A 20946-nucleotide genomic window follows, 5' to 3' on the forward strand; every position below is an offset into this window, starting at 1 on the left:
ATCATCATGGTCACTGGGCAACTGTTCTCTCGCTCAACTCAAGCTTTGTTTTACAACTACAAGCAACTCCCAATCCAGCGGATGCTTGATTTTGATTTCCTTTGTGGTTTGTATCAAACAAGAGAATCATTGAATTGATTGTTTGCTTTCAATAGGAATGGAATTAAAAGTTCCGATTTCATATTTATAGGAAGGGAAACGCCATCAGTTGCTGGGATTATTAGTCCTGCAGGTTCAGAGGGATTTCAGAAGCTCTTTTTTGGTCAGCAGGAAATTGTCGTCCCTGTGCATGCAAGGTAGGTGTTTGCGTTTAATTCCTTGGGCATTTGAAAAAAGAAAAAAAGACCAAAAAAAAAAAGGTCTTTGGCAATTGACATGAGACATGGTATCCAATTTTAATAAGTACTCCTCCAATCCTTAATATATGACCTAATTGTTAAGTAAATTTTAGTTCTCAGTATAATACCTATTTCTCGTATTTATTAATTTTTTCTAAATTACTCTTATAGATACTTCTTCAACCATAATGAAGTAAAAGGGAAGAGAGGATATTAAGAAAGATGATTATGGTGTTTTAAGGAAAAAAATATGTCATATTTCTTATAATTAACTAACTTACTTAACTTTTTTAATCTAATCAAATTAATTAAATGGATCTTATATTAAGGATAAGAAGAGTATCATTTTCTTGTTAGAAATCCTCCAATTGGCTTATTTCGTTTAAATAAAATCTATATGCAATATCTAAATATATTGATATTTCTATTAATATATTGAAAAATGAAATAGTAAAAAATTCAAATAGAATGAACAACAAATGTATTTAAATATGTTGATATTTCTATTAACAAATACCAATTATGCAAGTAAGCATCAATCTATTAATCACTCGCTTTATTTTTGGTCCCCATGTTGCCTGTATAGATTAGCTGTGGAGAATTGATTTTGTGCTTTTGTGAGATGAAAATGTTAGATAAGTTTTGTCTGGTAAAATGCAAAATTACTTACTTTTTTTAAGCTAAACCAAACACCGTCATAATTGTTTCTTAACATTATGTTTGCTTGTTTTGCAGCATTGAAGCAGCTTGTGCTGCACATCCCACTGCCGATGTCTTCATCGATTTTGCATCATTTAGAAGGTTGGCATTCATTAATTCATTACTTTTTTTGGTTTTTGTTGGTTTAATTTAGTCACATGGGACAATGAAAAACAATGATTTGCTTGCAGTGCTGCTGCATCATCCATGGCTGCTTTGAAGCAGCCAACTATTAGAGTTGTTGCCATTGTTGCTCAAGGTGTTCCTGAGGTGGACACTAAGCAATTGATTAGTTATGCGCAAGCAAACAGTAAGGTGAGAGGAGAAATGAGGGGGAAAAAAACTTACTCCCTCCTATCTACAATACAAGTTTAATTTAATTAATTCGTCAATATTAAAAAATGGTAGTTAACTCATTAAATCTGTTTCAAATTGAATTTTTTTCCAAATTCACCCATGTTAAATAAAGTTGTGTTGGAGAGAGAAAAATATAAAGAGTTATATTTAAGCATTAATTGCATGGACAAAATTGATAAATAAATATTAGATATTCTCCAAATGACTTATATTTTAGACCAAGCCATTCTTTTAGAAACAACTTGTATTCTGAACCGGAAGGAATACATCAATTCAACTAAATAGCTAAAGTTACTAAATAATCTCAAAAAGCTTCGTTTTCCCCCCCTCTCTTTTTAATTGCTTGCAAAATTAATTTTAGTTCTGATGAATTTGGTAGGTTGTTATTGGCCCTGCCATTGTTGGAGTCATTCAAGCTGGTGCTTTTAAGATTGGTGACAGAGCTGGTACAATTGACAATATTATTCAATGCAAGCTGTACAGGCCCGGATCTGTTGGTTTTGTTTCTAAATCTGTACTTACTTATTCATTTTTCTTATTTTTTACTTTGTGGATTCTTCTTTTGTTAGACAGATAGGTCTTGGTCAAGTTCTTATCTACTATTTCTTTGAAGCTTCCCATGATTCTCACCTGCTTTATGTTAAGGAAATATGAGATTTGATGGATTTTTGAATAATGTGCACCCCTTACTCTTTGACATGTGATGGAAAATTGGTAGTGTGGGATATTGAGTCTCAAATTGAATAGTATGAGATCCTTAATGGGGTATTTGAGTAGGTTGATTCTCTCACCTCAACAGCTAGTTTTTGGGACAAGTTTTTTCATCCCACTTAGATGGTCATCAATGTGATACTTGGTTTTTCCCCACTTGTGCTGAAGCTTAACACAGAGGTCTGCTTCTATGATTTTAATATCAAAAGTCAGTTTTAGCTTCTTGACATTCATTTTATTCCTTCATCAATCCCATTGTTGATTTCAGAATGGAAATATAAAAGTAACATGATAGTTAAATGAAGAAGCAAAGTATCTACTTTCCACTAGAGAGAAAAACAGTGCATCATAATAGCACAATGGTAGTTTACTTGGTTAATTGAAGTCTGCAGCTTTCATAACTGCTTTTTCTGCTTTTATTTAACAAAAAAGATTTAATAATGATGATCATAGCTACTGCACGTATGATATGCTTACATTCCAAAGATCAAATTTTCTTCATCCAATATCAGAGTGCTTAATGGTTTATTATTAACCCATAAGGAATTTTATTAAGTTACTTGATTTGGTTATTAATCGCTGAGCCTGAGCTTCAATATTTATTTCCATTTTGTGATCTATACAATGATGGTTCTCAGAGAAGATATCCTTCATGAACTACAGGGTGGGACGTCCAATGAATTATATAACACAATTGCAAGTGTAACTGATGGAATTTATGAAGGTACTGATGAGGATTCTTCTTTTGTTTTGGTTTGATTTTTTTTAATCCTTTTGCAATTTTTTATGCTCATGTTGAGAGTGTATTTCTGGTATAGCCATTTCCATTGGAGGGAATGCTTTCCCCAGTTCCACACTTTCTGATCATGTATTAAGATTTAACTACATTCCACAGGTAAACTGTTTTTTGTGTTGCAGAATTCTAAGGCACACATATTGTGACCACAAGCTGAATAGCTAATTAGAATAAAAGGGAACTTATGTTTATTGTCAATGCAATAACAGGTTAAAATGATTGTTGTACTTGGAGAACTTGGAGGATGTGATGAATATTCCTTAGTGGAAGCCCTAAAACAATGGAAAGTGACCAAGCCAGTTGTGACCTGGGTCAATGGAACATGTGCACAAGAAGTACAATTTGGTTATGTTGTATGTCCCTGATCCATCATCTTTGGCACGTGGGTGTTCGGAAGCTCTGAAAAAAAGAACAAGAAGAAGGGGAAAAAAGAAGAAGCACTTTTTTATTTTATGGAACAAAATTCTTCTCACATATATATTTCTTACAGCACAAGATCACTTTGAAAAAAAGTTAATATATTAATGAGCATTTCTAATAGTCGATAGAACTCGTGCAAATCAGGGAGACAAAATTGGTGGAGAGATGGAGTCTGCTCAAGCACTAAGGGAAGCAGGGGCTGTTGTTCCCACTTCCTATGAAGCTTTCAAAGATGCAATAAAGGAAACATTTGAGAAATTGGTTAGTTTGCATATTTCTTGAGGTTTTATTTTTCTATATGAAGCTCCAAAGAAGTCTCTAGCTTCCTTGACTACCTGTAATCTTATAGTGGTCTCAACATTTGCTAGCTTGGAGAAGGCAAGATCATACCAGTGAAGGAGTTTACTCCTCCACAGATCCCTGAGGACCTCAACTCTGCAATTAAGAGTGGAAAAGTCCGTGCCCCAACACACATTATTTCCACAATCTCTGATGAAAGGGGTATATATGTTAGGATCCCTCAATGCTTTAACTTGGAACTGAGTTGTTTGGTGCTCAGACTCAATGGTTCGGCTAAATTTCGGATCCAATATTTTCTGCAGGTAAGGAGCAATGCTATGCTGGTGTGCCCATGTCTTTCATTGTTGAAAAGGGCTATGGAGTGGCTGATGTTATCTCTCTTTTGTGGTTCAAACGCAGCCTTCCTCTTTACTGTACAAAATTTATTGAGGTAAGTGAAACAAAACGTTGTTTTCTTGTGAGTCTTGCATTCAGTTACTTGCATTTTCAAAGTAAATTACTGATTTCATCTTCTAGCTTCTTTCTTGCTGATGCATTTCACTAATGGTCAGATCTGCATCCTGATGTGTGCTGACCATGGTCCTTGCACCTCTGGTGCTCACAACACAATAGTAACAGCAAGAGCTGGGAAGGACCTTATTTCCAGTCTTGTATCAGGTAAATATTATGAACACAAGTCCAAAAAGAGAGCTCAATCTCAAAAGACTAGCTTATTAAGAAGAAACGTTCACTGACCAATAAACCACACCACAGTTGTAGAGCTCCTAAAGTGAAACTCATAAGAGCAAATTACATGCATTTGATATTTCTTCTGATTTTTTGGCTGAAACTGATGGATCAAGCAGGGTTTTCTTTTGTAATATTGCCATACGATGAGTAATGACCTTCTCAAACAGGTTTGCTTACTATTGGTCCACGATTTGGGGGTGCCATTGATGATGCTGCTCGATACTTCAAGGATGCTTATGACAGGGTATAATTCAAAGTCTTTGCCTGTGAAGCTGGCATGTATCAACTTTGACTATCCAACATGATCTCCCAAAACTCTAACATGAGGTTCTGTACAATGTGATGTCAGGGTCTTGCACCTTGTGAGTTTGTTGAAGACATGAAGAAGAAGGGCATTCGTGTGGCAGGAATTGGGCATAGGTAATGTGATGGAGACTCATAGCATGAGATAGTAAGTCCCACGTCAAGTAATATGAGATGCTTAATGGGTTATTTAAGCGGGTGGATTCTCATACCATTTGATGTGGGTTTTGGCATCCCATACTATCAAATCTCCATCATAATACAATATTTTTTGTTCCTTCTCTAACTTGCATACTAAAGTTTGGTTCTACTTCGTGGAAAAAGGGTCAAGAATAGGGACAACAAAGATAAGAGAGTAGAGCTTCTGCAGCAATATGCACGCATGCATTTTCCTTCTGTGAAATACATGGAATATGCAGTTCAAGTTGAAACCCACACACTCTCAAAGGCAAATAACCTGATCCTGAACATAGATGGTGCGATTGGATCTCTCTTTTTGGATCTGCTTGCTGGTTGTGATATGTTCACCAAGCAAGAGGTTGATGAAATTGTGGAAATTGGCTATCTCAATGGAATCTTTGTGCTGGCTCGCTCTATTGGCCTGATTGGGTAAGTTAAATTTTGTTCTTCCATTGTTTTAGTTTCACAATTTTTTTAATTTGTGTTCATGCATGTGTTTTGGGATTAATCAAAAGGAGAAACTAATTTGGTTGATAAGAAAAATAGTTAATTTAGATTATAAAATATTGGCCAGCGATAATGCAAAAAAAGAAGATTTTTTTTTTGAAACGCGACAAAATGACATACTCCTCCGGTCCTTAATATAAGACCCATTTAACTAATTTGATTAAATTAAGGAAATTAGGTAAATTAGTTAGTTATAAGAAATGTGACATGTTTTTCCTAAAACACCATAATAATTTTTCTTAATACCTCATCTCTCTTCTCTACTTGATTATGGTTGAAGGAGTATTCCAAGGGATAGTTTAGAGAAAATTGATAAATATAAGAAGTGGGTCTTATATTTAGGACCAAAACTAACTCAATAATTAGGTCCTATATTAAGGACCGGAGGAGTATATTAAAATGAGGAGAGTCACAAGTTAATGTAAGTAAGACAACCAACATTACAAAAATTAAACCTAAAAAACGAGTCTTTAAAAATAACAATAACATTGAAAAATGAAAACCGAAATACAAGAGAAAGTATTTCTTGCCAAGTAGTGATTGAGGGTGGTAAATCTGATTTGGTATTTTAATTAATTACTTCCCCCACACATTATATAGAAAGAGGGGGTTTGGATGATCTGTCCGATGTGCACATAGAAGTTTATGACATTATATTAAAGTTAGATTAAATTTGACCATGCTCTAAGTTAAGGAAACTAGTAACACATCATTTGAAATCTTGGACTTTTTTGTCCTTTATGTCCTTAAATCTATTAGGGTTCAAAGAGTCCCATTTCCTTTAGTTGGGAGTGCTCTTTTGGTAAGTCATACTCCCTCTGGTCTTATTATATGACATAAATAACTGAATTATATGGATAGAAAATTAGTTGAAATTGATTAAAATAAGAAATGTGTAAGAAAATGTATTTATTTTTCTAAATATGTAATTATTTCTAAATAGAGTAACTAAGAGAAGAATAAACTGAAAAAAGAGATGAGAAAAAATATGCGGAAAAAAATACAAAAGAAATACCTACCAAAAGAGAGAAAATAAAATATAAATTTTAGCCATGATAGTTAACATAAAGAAATGTAATCAATTAGAGTAAAAATTGAAAAAAAAAATGAATTAAATTTTCAGACTTACAACAGAAAACAGAGAGAGTAACTTATAAAAAGAACAAATTCCTACCCAAAGAATTGTAAATTATATTAGTGGTTGCCGGCAATCCAAAAGATGATGAGATGCTCTTGGGTTGAAAACGTTTAACCTTATAACATTTGGGTTGTGATTAAGAACATGTTTGGTGCTACTTTAGAATTACCAACAAAATTTCATTTTGATTGTTTTCAACGTGAAACTCAATACACGTTTAACTGAGCATTAAAATTTAAAGCACGTCTTGTTTCAGTCAATTGAATTGATCTCTGATTATTTCTACGAAACTGAAAGTGTACAATTACACAGTAATTAAGGCTTTTGCCCTCATTCATTGTTCTTGGTTGAAATTTCAGGCATACCTTTGACCAAAAGAGACTGAAACAACCACTCTACCGCCACCCATGGGAGCATGTTCTCTACACAAAATAATAAGAGGCTTCTGTGTGGCCATAAGAAATTAAATTGTTCATGCTGCAACATAATAGCAATCTACTGGGGAATTGAATTCTTGTGCTGCAATATGCAGGAATGATCAATATTTTCTTAAACTGCTAGAAGAATAGTGGCGTGTGGTCTCAGTATCAAGTCATATATCTTCTTTTGTTATTTTGATTTATGTATAGACTGGAAAAAGAAACAACTCCCAACTCATTTTAGAGAGAGAGAGAGAGAGAGAGAGAGATATATATATATATATATATATATTCTCTTCTTTTATGCTTTTCTGGATGGAGATTCTGAACTCTCTGGTGGGTTCAAAGGGGAAAAGGCCCATTTATTTTGCAGAGAGTTCATACGTGTTTGTTTTTGTTATTTCCGAGATGAAACCAAATATAGTTGTCATTAACATAATATAACAAATCAACTGAGATAACTACTTTTATGTGTAATATTAATCTGTAAATATTTTTTTTTTTTAAAAATGGATAGTATAGTAGTTGAAAGGGTACCGTGCTGCTTCTAGACTCAAACTCCTTAGTTTAACTATGTTTAATTGTCCCAAATTATTGGTTGCTAGAGAATCAAACTAGCTTTACCAATGAGTTACGAAATGCATGCTATGTGTCTTAAATACTACCTTTAATCTTAATTATAAGAGCTAGTTGACTAATTTAAAAAGATTAAAGAAATAAGTTAAGTTAGTTATTTGTAATGGATATACGTTGTTTGTCCTAAAATATTCTTACTAATCAAGTTTATTAGCTAAAACTACTATTATTAGAGGGACTATGTTGGGAAAACATATATAAATATGAGAGATAAAGTAGATTAGAGTTTTAAAATTAGGACCAACATAAAAGTCACACGAAGTCTTATATTAAGTACCAGAGATAGTATAATTTTTTAATTTATTCAGAAGTAATTCATGGGATCATGTACTTTTTTCTTTCTAGCTATAAGGGAAAAATAATGTAGCGTAATTTGTGCCCGTTACAAATAATTATTTTTGCAACTCTTCTTATATATTTAATTTGTACAACATAAAATCACTTAAAATATGTTGATCCAGATTGGGAGATATATATAACTCGAAAAAGAATTTGTCAATTTAAAGCGGAGAGTGGGGATGCTACTTAGTTGTTGTGTGGTGTTATTATTTGCACAATTGAATTGAACAAGTAAAACTTTAATGCACTTAAAATATATTTTTCTCTTATTTTAAGCATTAATGTGGGAATTGAGGATTCACAGGGACCCTCTCGTTTTCCATGCGCTACATTATTTTATATCAATTTGTCGCCATCACCAACCAAGAAGATGCCATTATTATTTTTTTTTTTGGGTAAGAAGAAGATGCCATTATTTGATATATTCATATCCATTTTTCAGAAGTATTTTTCAAATAATTAAAAGACGAAAGAAAACAGAGATTGAATCTGTGAATAAAATAAATTACCTATATTGTATCTTATTTTTTCATTTTAGAAACATTTTCAATCAAAATACTGAAATTCTTTTCATAACAAATTCCAGCAAAACAAATTTGGCTTGTCACCCCAAAAAAAAAAAAAAAAAGAGTTGGTAATGGTCCTCGTGCATTTATGGCGCGTGAGTACGATTAATTAAATAATAAATACACGTGATAGAAATTCTGTGATTCCGTTGCAACAGTCAACACTTTAGATAAGATCTTCTAACTTATATCCAATTTCATTTATTATTATTAGGCTGAATTACACAAAAAACTTGAACTTTATATCATATATAAATAATCTCTTCAATTTTTAAAACCTTACAATGAACTTTCTGGACTTTTACATGCAACGTACTCCTCTTGTCCTATTTATAGGACTGAAAAAAATTTTTTATATGGATATACAATTTCACTTTTTATTTATTATTGTATTGATTTTGTTTAGATCAGGTATAGTGTATATTAAATAAGGATAAATTTAAAAAATTATTAAATTTTAAATGATAATTAATAAAGTTTAATGTTTTTTTTTTGGTATGCATAAAATATGTTGTAAGTGACTTATAAATAGGATCAGAAGAGTATATATTTTTATGTGCATATAACCCTCTAGACTTTGAGTTATATATAGATAAATCTCTTGTACTTTAACTCATTTGCAAATAAAAATAAATAAAATTAAAAGTGAGGAAATTGTCTCCATAAATGTCAATTTTAAAAAGTTTTATTGTAAAGTTTCAAATATATAAAAAAGGTTACATTCACCTATGATATAAAGTTCAGAAGAATTTTATATGATTTAACATCATCATCATCCTAACTACTAACTACTTTGATTATATCATGTTGACAGATTTCAAGAGGAGATAATGAGATGAAAAAGAAGCGTGATGTGATAAAAACGTTTAATTGTTTATCCTTTTCTTCCTTGTTTGGATGACTTAATTCCAGTATACTATTGTCAAACTCTATACAATCTATTTTTACTATTTTAAATATTTTTCACACAGTTCATCGGGTTTGGAACAAATTTATTTTTACAGTCAATATTTCTCCATAATTTCAATAAGAATTAAATGCTAAATATATGAATATAACTTTCAAAGAATGGTTGTCTCTTCTCAAGTTACCTGAAGGAAAAATATTTCTAAAAAGAAGATTATGTGCCTAATTTCAATAACTTGTATTAGAATAGGTACTACCACATCCGGTTTCAAATATAAAAGTAAGATAAGAAGTTTACTTCCGTTCTAAAAACTTCAATAGATAAAATTACAAAGGATATATTTTAAGAAAATTAATACATATTTGTTACAAATAATTAACTTAACTAATTTTTTTAATCTATATGAATTATTTACCTACTTTTTAAATTAAGAAACGGAGGTAGCAGTTTTAATTTATTTGCTTGAGTTTTTTAAATACTTATTATATTGAATATTGTAATTTATTATGCGCATGGATCCTTGCGGGACTAATCAATTACAACTTTCAAAAGACATTTGTAACAAAAAAAAAAAAAAAACTCTTTCAAAAGACATTTACGGAGCATACCAGCCAACGGTTTAAGGTACACTTATGCGACACATAGATTATAATTTTAATTAATATAAAATATACTACCTCCGGTCCTAATTATAGGAGGTACTCTTCTGATTCTAAATATAAGACCTTTATACTAATGTGTATAAGGGTCTTAATATAAAGGTCTTATATTTAGGACCGGAGGAGTAGTTGACTAATTTGAGGAGATTAAGGAAGTGAGTTGAGTTAGTATTTGTCCTAAATAGATATTATCTTTTCTAAAATATCTTTGCTAATCAAATGCATTGGCTGGAACTATTATTGTTAGAAGGATTACTCTTGAAAAAAATGTATAAATAGACAAAGTGGATTATGGTTTTTATATTTAGGATCAAAATAAAAATCAAACAAAGTCTTATACTACTCCGGTCCTATTTATAAGAGCTAGTTGAATCATTTGAGGAGATTAAGGAAAGAAGTTAAGTTAGTTATTTGTACTAAATATGTGTTGTCTTTCCTAAAATATCCTTACTAATCAAGTGTATTGGTTAGAACTATTATTATTAAAAGAACTATCTTGGGAAAAAATATATAAATATGAAAGATAAAAGAGATTTAGAGTCTTATATTTAGGATCAAAATAAAAGTCAAAGAAGGTTTATATTAAACACCGGAGGTAGCATAATTCATAATACTCCCCCGGTCCTTAATATAGGACCCAATTATTGAGTTAGTTTTGATCTTAAATATAAGATCTATTTGTCATATTTATCAATTTTATCTAAATTACCCCTATGAATACTCCCTCAACCATAATCAAGTAGAAGAAGATGGGGTATTAAGAAAGATGATCATGGTATTTTAAGAAAAACATGTCACATTTCTTATAATTAACTAACTTACATAAATTTTTTAATTTAATCAAATTAGTTAAATGAGTTTTATATTAAAGATCGGAAGAGTATTATTTACATTTATAATTGACAAATAATTCCGTGACTTTTCTTGTATGAGTTCTACATTTATATACTTTGTTCTGGTTACGATAGTCTCATAATCTTTTCCGATCTTTCAGTTTCTGTGTAAAATGAGATACACAGTGCATAATAATAAGCCCCACTTATTAAATAAAATCTAGTGCCATGTCTTTTTCTTTTCAGTTATAAACTACATAATTAGAGAAAATATGAAATGTTTGTAAAATGACCAAGGTCAGAATTGGTAACAAGTCAATTCAGATACCATAATTTAAGTCAATTTTTCAACCTTTTATTCATGCTCAATAAATTAGTTAAAGTATAATAGTGAAAAAGTGGATCAAAAGCCTTTGAGATTTGGATTTTGGTTTGCGGACAAACCATTTATTTATTCATTTTATAATTGTTGTCTACGGAATGACCAAATCACCAAACCATATAATTTGACTTGAAATTTAAGGCACAGAGAGAAGACAACGTTTGGGGTCCATCGATATATCAGGGTAATTTCCATAGCTCAACAATATGCGGTTACATCACAAGACAAACACGTCCTCTACAGATATACAACTGATTATTACTGCTCTGATCTTTAATATAAGACTTAATTGTTAAGTTAACCTTATTTCTAAATATAAGACTTATTTTTCATATTTATCAATTTTTTAAGTTACCCTTATAGATACTTCCTTAACTATAATTAAGTAAGTAAGGGAGGAAGGATATTAAGAAAGATAATTATGGTATTTTAGGAAAAACATCTCATGTTTCTTATAATTAACTAACTTACCTAACTTTCTTAATCTAATCAAATTAGTTAAATAGGCCTTATATTAAGAACAGAAAGAGTATTAAATTAGCAATATTAATTAATTATTAATTGTCACTAAGACGTATTTCGGGCAGCTTCACCTACGCCCCCATTAATTATTGTACGTTGTACGTCTCTAATTTTTTTAAGCACGATAGTATGGTTGCGTATTATTTTATTGGAGTAGAAACATTCCACTTAATTATTTTGACTTGTGAAATGTGAAGGGTTTGGTAGAGTCTAATTTTCCATTAAATTTATGCAGAGGAAAATGTGAACAAATTATTCCCTTTTAGTTGGCATGAATCAAATTATATGTACTTACCATTTCCCATGAGATGTATGAAAATAATGATTTTTAAATAAAAATATGTTGTTATTTACAACAAGTCGCACTAAAATAAAATTTAGGCAGTTAAACCCACACACAAATATTATACATTTATTTTTTTTTATTTTTTTAATCCAAATTGAAGTACTTAATTTTTGAATACTGTTTAATAAATCATGAATGATGTGATCTATCTTGTTGTGTAATTTTGCTAATGAATATGAAAAATACAATCCTAAATATAAGATTTAGTAAATAAGTTTATTTTTACTCTAAAAATAATACCACTTCCGGTCCTTAATATAAGTGCTAGTTGACTGATTTAAGTAAATTAAGAAAACTAGCTAAGTTAATTATTTGTAATAAATAAATATTGCTTTTTTAAAATATCTTTGCTAATCAAATATATTGTCTAGAATTACTATTATTATAAGGATTATTTAAAAAAAATAGATAAATATAAGACACAAATAGATTAAAATCTTATATTTAGGATCAAAATAAAAATCAAATAAATTTTTATATCCGGTCAATATTTAATTCATTTTATTGAACAAGAACTATGAGATGACTGTCATTGAGCTACGAGATGTACGATCCGGAATTAACGACGGTGAAAAAACAACAGGGAATTCAGGAAGCTCTCATCCAAACTCATCATATTATGGGTGTTTGGATTATACAAAAAGTGTTTTTAAAAAAATATTTTTAAAATCAAGACAAATTTCTCTATATGTTTTATTTGTATATTATAAAAGTATTTTTAAAATCATCATTTTATTTCTACTCAAACATTCCTTGAATCAATCATGTTTCGAAGCCATGGGTTGCTCACTGAATCTTACTGGCAAAGGACGAGGATGAGCAGCAGCAGTAAGAAGCATAAAAATGTAACTACGAGGAGGAGGATAAGAAATCCAGAGACCTATCAAAGATATGAAGAGGATGAATTTGATTATACCTTTCCGATCCACTGCTATTATGTCTATTAAAATTGTGATTTAAAATTTTTTAAAATTTAGCAGTTTTCTCACAATTTTTGAACTGCTTCAAAACAAATTTCCCCAAATTTATCTCTATATTAGATTAAAACACCAACTCACTAGGTCAGTTTTTCAATTCATTTAGTTAAGTACCTTTGAAAAGCATTTTTTGTAAAATGAGTAAACTCCCCAATATATTTATGTCGTATATTTTAAAAAGACTTTTAAAATTATGATTTGATTTTCATTCAACATCCTTTTGATTGATCAATACAGCTGTTACAACTTTGGTTAAAGGTGAAGTTTAAATGCTTTTTATGAAAAAAAAAAAAGCTTTCTTACATATTTTTATATTAAATTAAATAAATATAACTGTTGTTGGTCTCCTCAAACTCTCAGAGAGAACTGTAACTATCTATCGACCTTTCAAGTCAAATTTTCTTAAAGAAGAAATGGACTACTTCATCAATATATAAACATCAATAATCAAAAATAATAAACATGTAAAAGTTGAATTATATGCTTGATGTAATGCTATTACTAATTTTTTTTATTCCAATAAATCTATAATATAACACAAAAATTTTATTATATTTTATGAGCTCAAGAACAGTGATTTATTTATTTTGTTAATATTATTTTGTCATCTTCTTCATTAACTCCGGGAAATCTAGTAATAATGGAGATTTTCAAACGTATTTGTGGCACCCAACCCACATCCACCCACCTAACCCCCACCCAGCCCACCATCTCCTTTCCATCTGATCTAACAAATTCCAAGCAAGTAAATATTGTACAGCTAGCCACAATGTGGACGATGGTTTACCAAGAAGGCAACTAACTACAACGCCAGCAATGCTGCTGATCTAACTACCCTTAGCCACGTGATCTTCTCACCATCTCCTCTCTCTCTTTCCCCATCGCCCGCCTCTTTCTATATATACCCCTCTCTTGTTGTTCTCATATTCTCGTTTCCCCCTCTTTTTTCTGGCCGATTTCACCAACCGATTGATTCGGGTATGTTTCTGATATACCCATTTATCTGTTATTGTTGACTGACTTCTGAACTGCTGCAATTCGTCAGTTTCTTATAGTAGATCTCGGTTTTGTGATTTACTCGGTCGTTTCTTTAATGTGAATTATCGTTTTCCTACTTGCAATTTTGGCGTTTTCGATTCGCAGTGAAATGGGGATGGCTTATTTTTGTAGCTTTGTTGGTTGAATTAATGATATCTGGGATTTTAAGGGTATGCTATTGGTGGGTGTGAGATCAGTCGGAATTTCAGTTTTCATTTGACAATTTGAAGTTTTGAGGTTTATGCTAATCTCATATGGCTTCCATCCTGTGCATTGGATCGATTTGGTTCTGCCGTTTCAGTAGTGATAGAGATCCAGCAGGCTGCGCTTTCTTGCAATTAAGTTTGGCAAATGTCATTATAGTTTAGCATTGTTTGCCAGCTTTGGACTTGTCAGGGTGGTCGATCTGTTTGTTTGCTGGTTGATATTTGTGGTCTGTTCGTATAGTGCACTTTTGGTGTTCCTTTGTGAGTTAATTGCGAAAGTGAGAAAGGTCCCGCTAATGAGTCATGTTTTCCTTCGTTAATGTCATTGTGAAGTCGAATCTCCTTTATGAGTGCTGTCGTCTTCCCTTGTTGATAAATTTGCTCTTCTCGTTTCTTCTGCCATGAATTTGAGTAGCATTACTAGATGGGTTTGCCTACATTTGAATCTAATTGGTCTATTTGATTTCATCACATCACTAGCCCTCTTATCCTTGTAATACATTTATTTTCTTCGGGGAATTCATTCCCTTGAAGTAATATGTTGCTTGAAATAGCTTATTGATGTTTGATTGGACAAAGATGCTAAACTCTGTTGGTGACTACCAACAGAAGAAGCATTTCCAATTTAAGATTTTATGTTTTTTAGTTTCATGTGCATGTTGATCTAACATGCGGCATGAACTGTGTTATGTGTTTTTATGTCTTTGGTGGCCCATTATTCTCTTTCATCGTTTCTGCTGCAATCTAGAAATTAACATGCCAATTTGCTATCAGATCCATCGGTTTTGTCACCATGGCAAGGGCAACTGTTCTCTCGTACAACTCAAGCTTTGTTTTACAACTACAAGCAGCTTCCGATCCAGCGGATGCTTGATTTTGATTTTCTTTGCGGTTTGTATCAAATCCTTTCTGTTCGTTCTGTTTCTATATGAAATATTCTTCTGAATGAATAATAGAAAATAGGAGAACCACCTGTTGTTTGCTTTCAATAGAAATGAAATAAAAGCTTCGGTTTGTTTTTATAGGAAGGGAAACACCATCAGTTGCTGGAATAATTAATCCTGGTTCAGAAGGATTCCAGAAGCTCTTTTTCGGTCAGGAGGAAATTGCCATCCCAGTGCATGCAAGGTTGGTGTTTATGTTCAATTCCGTCCACATTCTTCCTTCCTCTGCTTGAGTTCGGATTTGGTGATTATATTGTTTTGAAGCATTTTTCCCCTTCATTTTTCTTCATTTTAGTGATCCCCTAAGTCTTTGCAACTTGACAGTAGATACCAACCATTGGTCATTACTAATATTATCCTTGCTTGTTTTGCAGCATTGAAGCAGCTTGTTCTGCACATCCTACTGCTGATGTCTTCATCAATTTTGCATCATTTAGAAGGTCTGCGATCATTAATTCATTAATTAATTTATTTTTGTTGGTCTAATTTAATTACAAAGTACACTGAAAAAGCATGATCTGCTTGCAGCGCTGCTGCATCATCCATGGCTGCTTTGAAACAGCCAACTATTAGAGTTGTGCCATTATTGCCGAAGGTGTTCCTGAGGCGGACACTAAGCAATTGATTGCTTTTGCGCGGTCAAACAATAAGGTGAGAGGAGAAAAAAGATCAATTCAAATAAATTGTTAAAGATACTAATCTCGAAAAGTGTTTTGTTTTTATTGCCGGCAAAATTAATGTTAGTCCTAATGATATTGTAGGTTGTTATTGGCCCTGCCACTGTGGAGGCATTCAAGCTGGTGCTTTTAAGATAGGTGATACAGCTGGAACAATTGACAATATCATTCAATGCAAGCTGTACAGGCCTGGATCTGTTGGCTTTGTTTCTAAATCTGTATGTTCTTATTTTTGTTTGTGGTTTTTTCTTTATCAAAGATAATATTCCTGTGGAATTCCCATAAGTCTCACCTGCTTTGCATTTAGGAAATGTAAGATTTCTTGGATATCTCAACAAATGTGCACCTTTTACTTTTAGATGTGATACTTAGTTTATCCATATCTGTGCTGAACCTGGAGGTTAAAAGATTCCGCTACTGCAATATTAATATTAAAAATCTCTTTATGTTTCTTGACATTCACTCGATTTATTCATTGTTTACCTTGCTTCTTGGATGCTTACTGTATTTTAGACATTAAAATCACCTAGATGAACATACAACAGGACATTAAAAGGATAGAAGATATTTTTGTCAGTTACTCTGTTACTTGTTAAGCTTGTATCCTAAAGTTTTATTTACTTTTCCATCCTACTTAGTTATATTTGCAGAGTGGAGATAAAATTCCTGCAGATATATATGATGAATATTGATCTCAATCTCATTGAGGATTTCAGAATGGAAATGATAGTAACATGATAATTAAATGGAAGAGTAGATTATCTATTTATCACCAGAGGAGTGCAGTGCATCATAATAATAACACAAAGTAGTAGTTTACTTGGATAATAGAACTCTGTACCATTCCTAACTGTTTTTCTCCTTTTTTTCCTTTTAAAAAAAAGCAAAAAATTAATAATAGTGATCATAGCTACTGTACCTATTGATATGATTTGCATTTCACACACTCAATTCTTTTCATTAAATATCAGAATGCTAAATGGTCTGTTATGCCATAGAAAATTTTCTGAAGTTTCTTGATTTGGTTATTTGGAGCTCAGCTTCATATATTTGCATTGTGTAATCTATACAAAGATTCTTAGAGAAGACAAACTTTCTGAACTGTAGGGTGGGATGTCCAATGAATTATACAGCACAATTGGCCGTGTCACTGATGGAATTTATGAAGGTACTGATTAGGATCTTTTTCTTTTTTTTTTTTGGGTTTTATCCTTTTGCATTTTTTTTATGCTGATGGTGAGTGTATCTGTTTTGTTTTAGGAATTGCCATTGGAGGGGATGTTTTCCCTGGTTCCACACTTTCTGATCATGTGTTAAGATTTAATAGCATTCGACAGGTAAACTGCTTCTTTTGTCTTGGGGATTTCTTAGGACATATTGTAACCACAACCTATGATTAGAGTAAAAGAGAATTACTATTTGTCATCAATGACCGGAGTGGATTTGTTTGGAACCTCAGGTTAAAATGATTGTTGTACTTGGAGAACTTGGGGGGCGTGATGAATATTCCCTAGTTGAAGCCCTGAAACAGGGGAAAGTGACTAAACCAGTTTGTGCCTGGGTCAGTGGAACCTGTGCACGACTCTTCAAATCGGAAGTACAATTTGGTCACGCTGTATGTCACTATTCCATTACTTTTGACTGTGTGTCCATCAAAGAGCATTTCTAATACTAAATGGAACGTGTACAAATCAGGGAGCTAAAAGTGGTGGTGAGATGGAGTCTGCTCAAGCAAAGAATCAAGCACTAAAGGACGCAGGAGCTGTTGTTCCCACTTCTTATGAAGCTTTTGAAGGCGTAATAAAGGAAACATTTGAGAAATTGGTTAGTTACATGTTTTCTTGGGCAATTATTTATCCGCATGGGAGTAGGGAGTTATGCTTCAAAAAAATCTGTAGTTTCCTTGCCTGGCTTTGATCTTACAGTGGGCTTAACAAATGCTAGGTTGGAGAAGGAAAGATTACGCCAGTGAAGGAGTTTACTCCTCCACAGATCCCTGAGGACCTTAACTCTGCAATTAAGAGTGGAAAAGTCCGTGCCCCAACTCACATTATTTCCACCATCTCTGATGACCGGGGTGTGTTGGGATTCCTTAATGCTTTAACTTTGAAATGAGTTGTTTGTTACTCAGACTCAAAGGTTTAACTAAATTTCGTATCCAATATTTTCCAAAGGTGAGGAGCCATGCTATGCTGGTGTGCCCATGTCTTCCATTGTCGAAAAGGGTTATGGTGTTGGTGATGTTATCTCTCTTTTGTGGTTCAAACGCAGCCTTCCTCGTTACTGTACAAAATTTATTGAGGTAGGTTAAACAAAACTACGTTTTCCTTGGAACTTTTTAAAGTCAATCTCCATTCTCCTTTCTGTATAGATACTGATATGTGCACAAATTGTAATGATACTTCCTTGTGAGTTTTGCAATTAGTTACTGCTTTTCAAAGTAAATTAAGGACTTCATCTTCTTGCTTCTCTGCTGATGTATTACTTTGGTCAGATCTGCATCATGTTGTGTGCTGACCATGGTCCATGCGTCTCTGGTGCTCACAATACAATAGTGACAGCAAGAGCTGGAAAAGACCTTGTTTCCAGTCTTGTATCAGGTATAGTACATGTATCTGATATTTCTTCTTTTTTTTTTGGACAAATCCGATGCATCAAGCAGGATTTGTTTTGTAATATTTCCACACAACGGGTAATGAACTTCTCAAACAGGTTTGCTTACTATTGGTCCCCGATTTGGTGGTGCCATTGATGATGCTGCCCGTTACTTCAAGGATGCTTATGACAGGGTACAATTCATAGTCTTGGCCAGTGAAGCTGGCACATTTCGAGTTTGATTATCCAACATGATCTCCTAAAACTCTAACATGATGTTCTGTACTATGTGATGTCAGGGTCTTACACCTTATGAGTTTGTGGAAGGCATGAAGAAGAAGGGCATTCGTGTGCCAGGAATTGGGCATAGGTAATGCATCATTTTTTGTTCCTTGCCTAACTTGCATTCAGTTTCTGTCATTATTATTGGAAAAAGCTTAAATGGCTGAAACTTGGTTCTGCTTTGTGAAAAAGGATCAAGAATAGGGACAACAAAGATAAGAGAGTAGAGCTTCTGCAGCGATTTGCTCGCACACATTTTCCCTCTGTGAAATACATGGAATATGCTGTTCAAGTTGAAACCTACACCCTCTCTAAGGCAAATAACCTAGTTCTTAACGTGGATGGTGCAATCGGATCTCTCTTTTTGGATCTCCTTGCTGGTAGTGGGATGTTCACCAAGCAGGAGATTGACGAAATTGTGGAAATTGGCTATCTGAATGGACTCTTTGTGCTGGCTCGCTCCATTGGTCTTATTGGGTAAGTTAAACTTCAATCTTCATTGTTTTAATCTGACCATTTTTTCATGTGTGTGCATGTTGGTTTTGGGAATAATAATAATAATAAGCTGTTTGGGCGTGGGAGTGGAATAAGTAATTACAGTTTGATTATAAATTAATGGCCAATATGAATGTGAAATCATTGATGTAAAAATCAAAGATGTATATGACGTTATATTTGACCACGCTCTAAAGGTATGGAGACTAGTAACCCGTCATTTCAAGATTTGGACTTTTATGTCCTTTATGTACTCAAATCTGTTAAACAACCCCACTTCCTTTTGTTGGGTAAGTTACGCTATTTGTGCTTTTTGGTGACAACCAGCAATACAAGAGATGGCTAGACGCTGTTAGGCTGAAAACTTTGTTAGTTATGTTCACGTGAACGCTAATGCACGGCTTGTTTGAATCAACTGAATACTGAATTTCAATTTATCTCCTGCCTATTTACGTGAAACTGAGAGTTTACTATCACACAGTGATTAAGGCTTTGTCCCTCATTCATTGTTCTTGATTGAAATTTCAGGCATACCTTTGACCAAAAGAGACTGAAACAACCACTCTACCGCCACCCATGGGAGGATGTTCTCTACACAAAGTGAGAGGCTTCTGTGGCCATGAGAAATTTATTTGTTCATGCTACAACAAAATAGCAATCTGCTGGGAATTCCTGCATATGCAATATCCAGTAATGATCAAATAATTTTTGTAACTGTTAGAAGAATAGTGTTGTATGATCTCTCCATGAAACCATCTTTTGTGAGTTTTATAAAATACTGGAAAAAGAAATAACTCCTAGTCATTTTTAAAGATATTCTTTTTTCCCTCCTTTCGGGGTGAAGATTCTGAACTGTGTCTGGTGGGTTCAAAGGGAATGATGAGTTGGGGTATCTCTCAGTTAAATTGTGCCAGGTTCGGCTCTTCATAAAGCTTGTATAATATGTGCGCTTAAGTGAACATTACAATTTTTGAATGATTCTGGGTTCTCCACACTTTAAATTTATGCAGGTGAAAGCATCATTTATTTATTCCCGAAGTTGGAAATAATCAAACAAATGATTTGAGCTGGCATACTTGTGTTTGTTAGGTAGTCCTTTGAAAAATGAAGAAACAAATCATAGTACATTAGTACTCGTGTTCGTTCCACCATCACTATTGAAGAAATCCATGCTCGTTTGGTGGCAGTGGCAGTTGTGGGGTTAAGTGTGCAAGCTATTCTTGGTTGAAAAATTAAAAGAATTGGGAGTTTGGATAGATAGAGATCTGAGAAGTTATAATTTTCCCTAATATTGTATTTTATAATTATAATTAATATAGGATATCAAAACTTATAACAAGTTGTATTTTATACAACTCAATTCCTAATATGTTGTGCGATATTCTGCCCACTATGGGAGTCATCACCGAACATTAGTTGAGAGTTGAAAATTCAAGGATCAACTTTTGTTTTTGGGAATAAAAAGCAACATAAAATGCGCAGAAACTAGTTAGCTACTACCTCCGGTTTTAATTATAAGAGCTAATTGACTAATTTGGGAAGATTAAGGAAAGAAGTTAAGTTAGTTTTTTGTCATAAATAGATGTTATCTTTCCTAAAATATCCTTGTTAATCTAGTGTATTGACTAGAACTACGGTTGTTAGA

The 20946-nt window shown here is 32.8% G+C and overlaps 1 protein-coding gene and 1 pseudogene across 1 annotated transcript; both read left to right on the forward strand.

Annotated features, from left to right (window-relative positions):
* Positions 1 to 6: 6 nt before the first annotated feature.
* LOC114713096 (ATP-citrate synthase beta chain protein 1-like) lies at positions 7 to 20150 on the forward strand. Its single transcript, XM_028897682.1, has 17 exons — positions 7 to 106; positions 191 to 296; positions 1074 to 1139; positions 1229 to 1352; positions 1774 to 1908; positions 2769 to 2829; positions 2924 to 3000; positions 3111 to 3254; positions 3466 to 3582; positions 3690 to 3822; positions 3924 to 4051; positions 4173 to 4278; positions 4518 to 4594; positions 4700 to 4770; positions 4978 to 5262; positions 6838 to 6962; positions 19950 to 20150. The coding sequence occupies exons 1-16, from the start codon at positions 7 to 9 to the stop codon at positions 6911 to 6913; spliced, it is 1806 nt and encodes a 601-aa protein (XP_028753515.1). The 3' UTR covers positions 6914 to 6962; positions 19950 to 20150.
* On the forward strand, positions 14733 to 20129 carry LOC114713103 (ATP-citrate synthase beta chain protein 1-like; annotated as a pseudogene).
* Positions 20151 to 20946: the final 796 nt, after the last annotated feature.

This window comes from Neltuma alba, unplaced genomic scaffold (genome assembly GCF_004799145.2).
Source record: "Neltuma alba isolate B1F8T4 unplaced genomic scaffold, ASM479914v2 tig00011417_pilon, whole genome shotgun sequence".
Classification (NCBI taxonomy): domain Eukaryota; kingdom Viridiplantae; phylum Streptophyta; class Magnoliopsida; order Fabales; family Fabaceae; genus Neltuma; species Neltuma alba.

Excerpts from the sequence above, each read along its gene's own strand:
- LOC114713096 (XM_028897682.1), top strand. The coding sequence starts at position 7 with ATGGTCACTGGGCAACTGTTCTCTCGCTCAACTCAAGCTTTGTTTTAC. Across the intron at positions 3,001-3,110 it reads GATTTAACTACATTCCACAG|GTTAAAATGATTGTTGTACT; the intron begins GTAAACTGTTTT and ends ATGCAATAACAG. Across the intron at positions 3,583-3,689 it reads AGGAAACATTTGAGAAATTG|CTTGGAGAAGGCAAGATCAT; the intron begins GTTAGTTTGCAT and ends AACATTTGCTAG.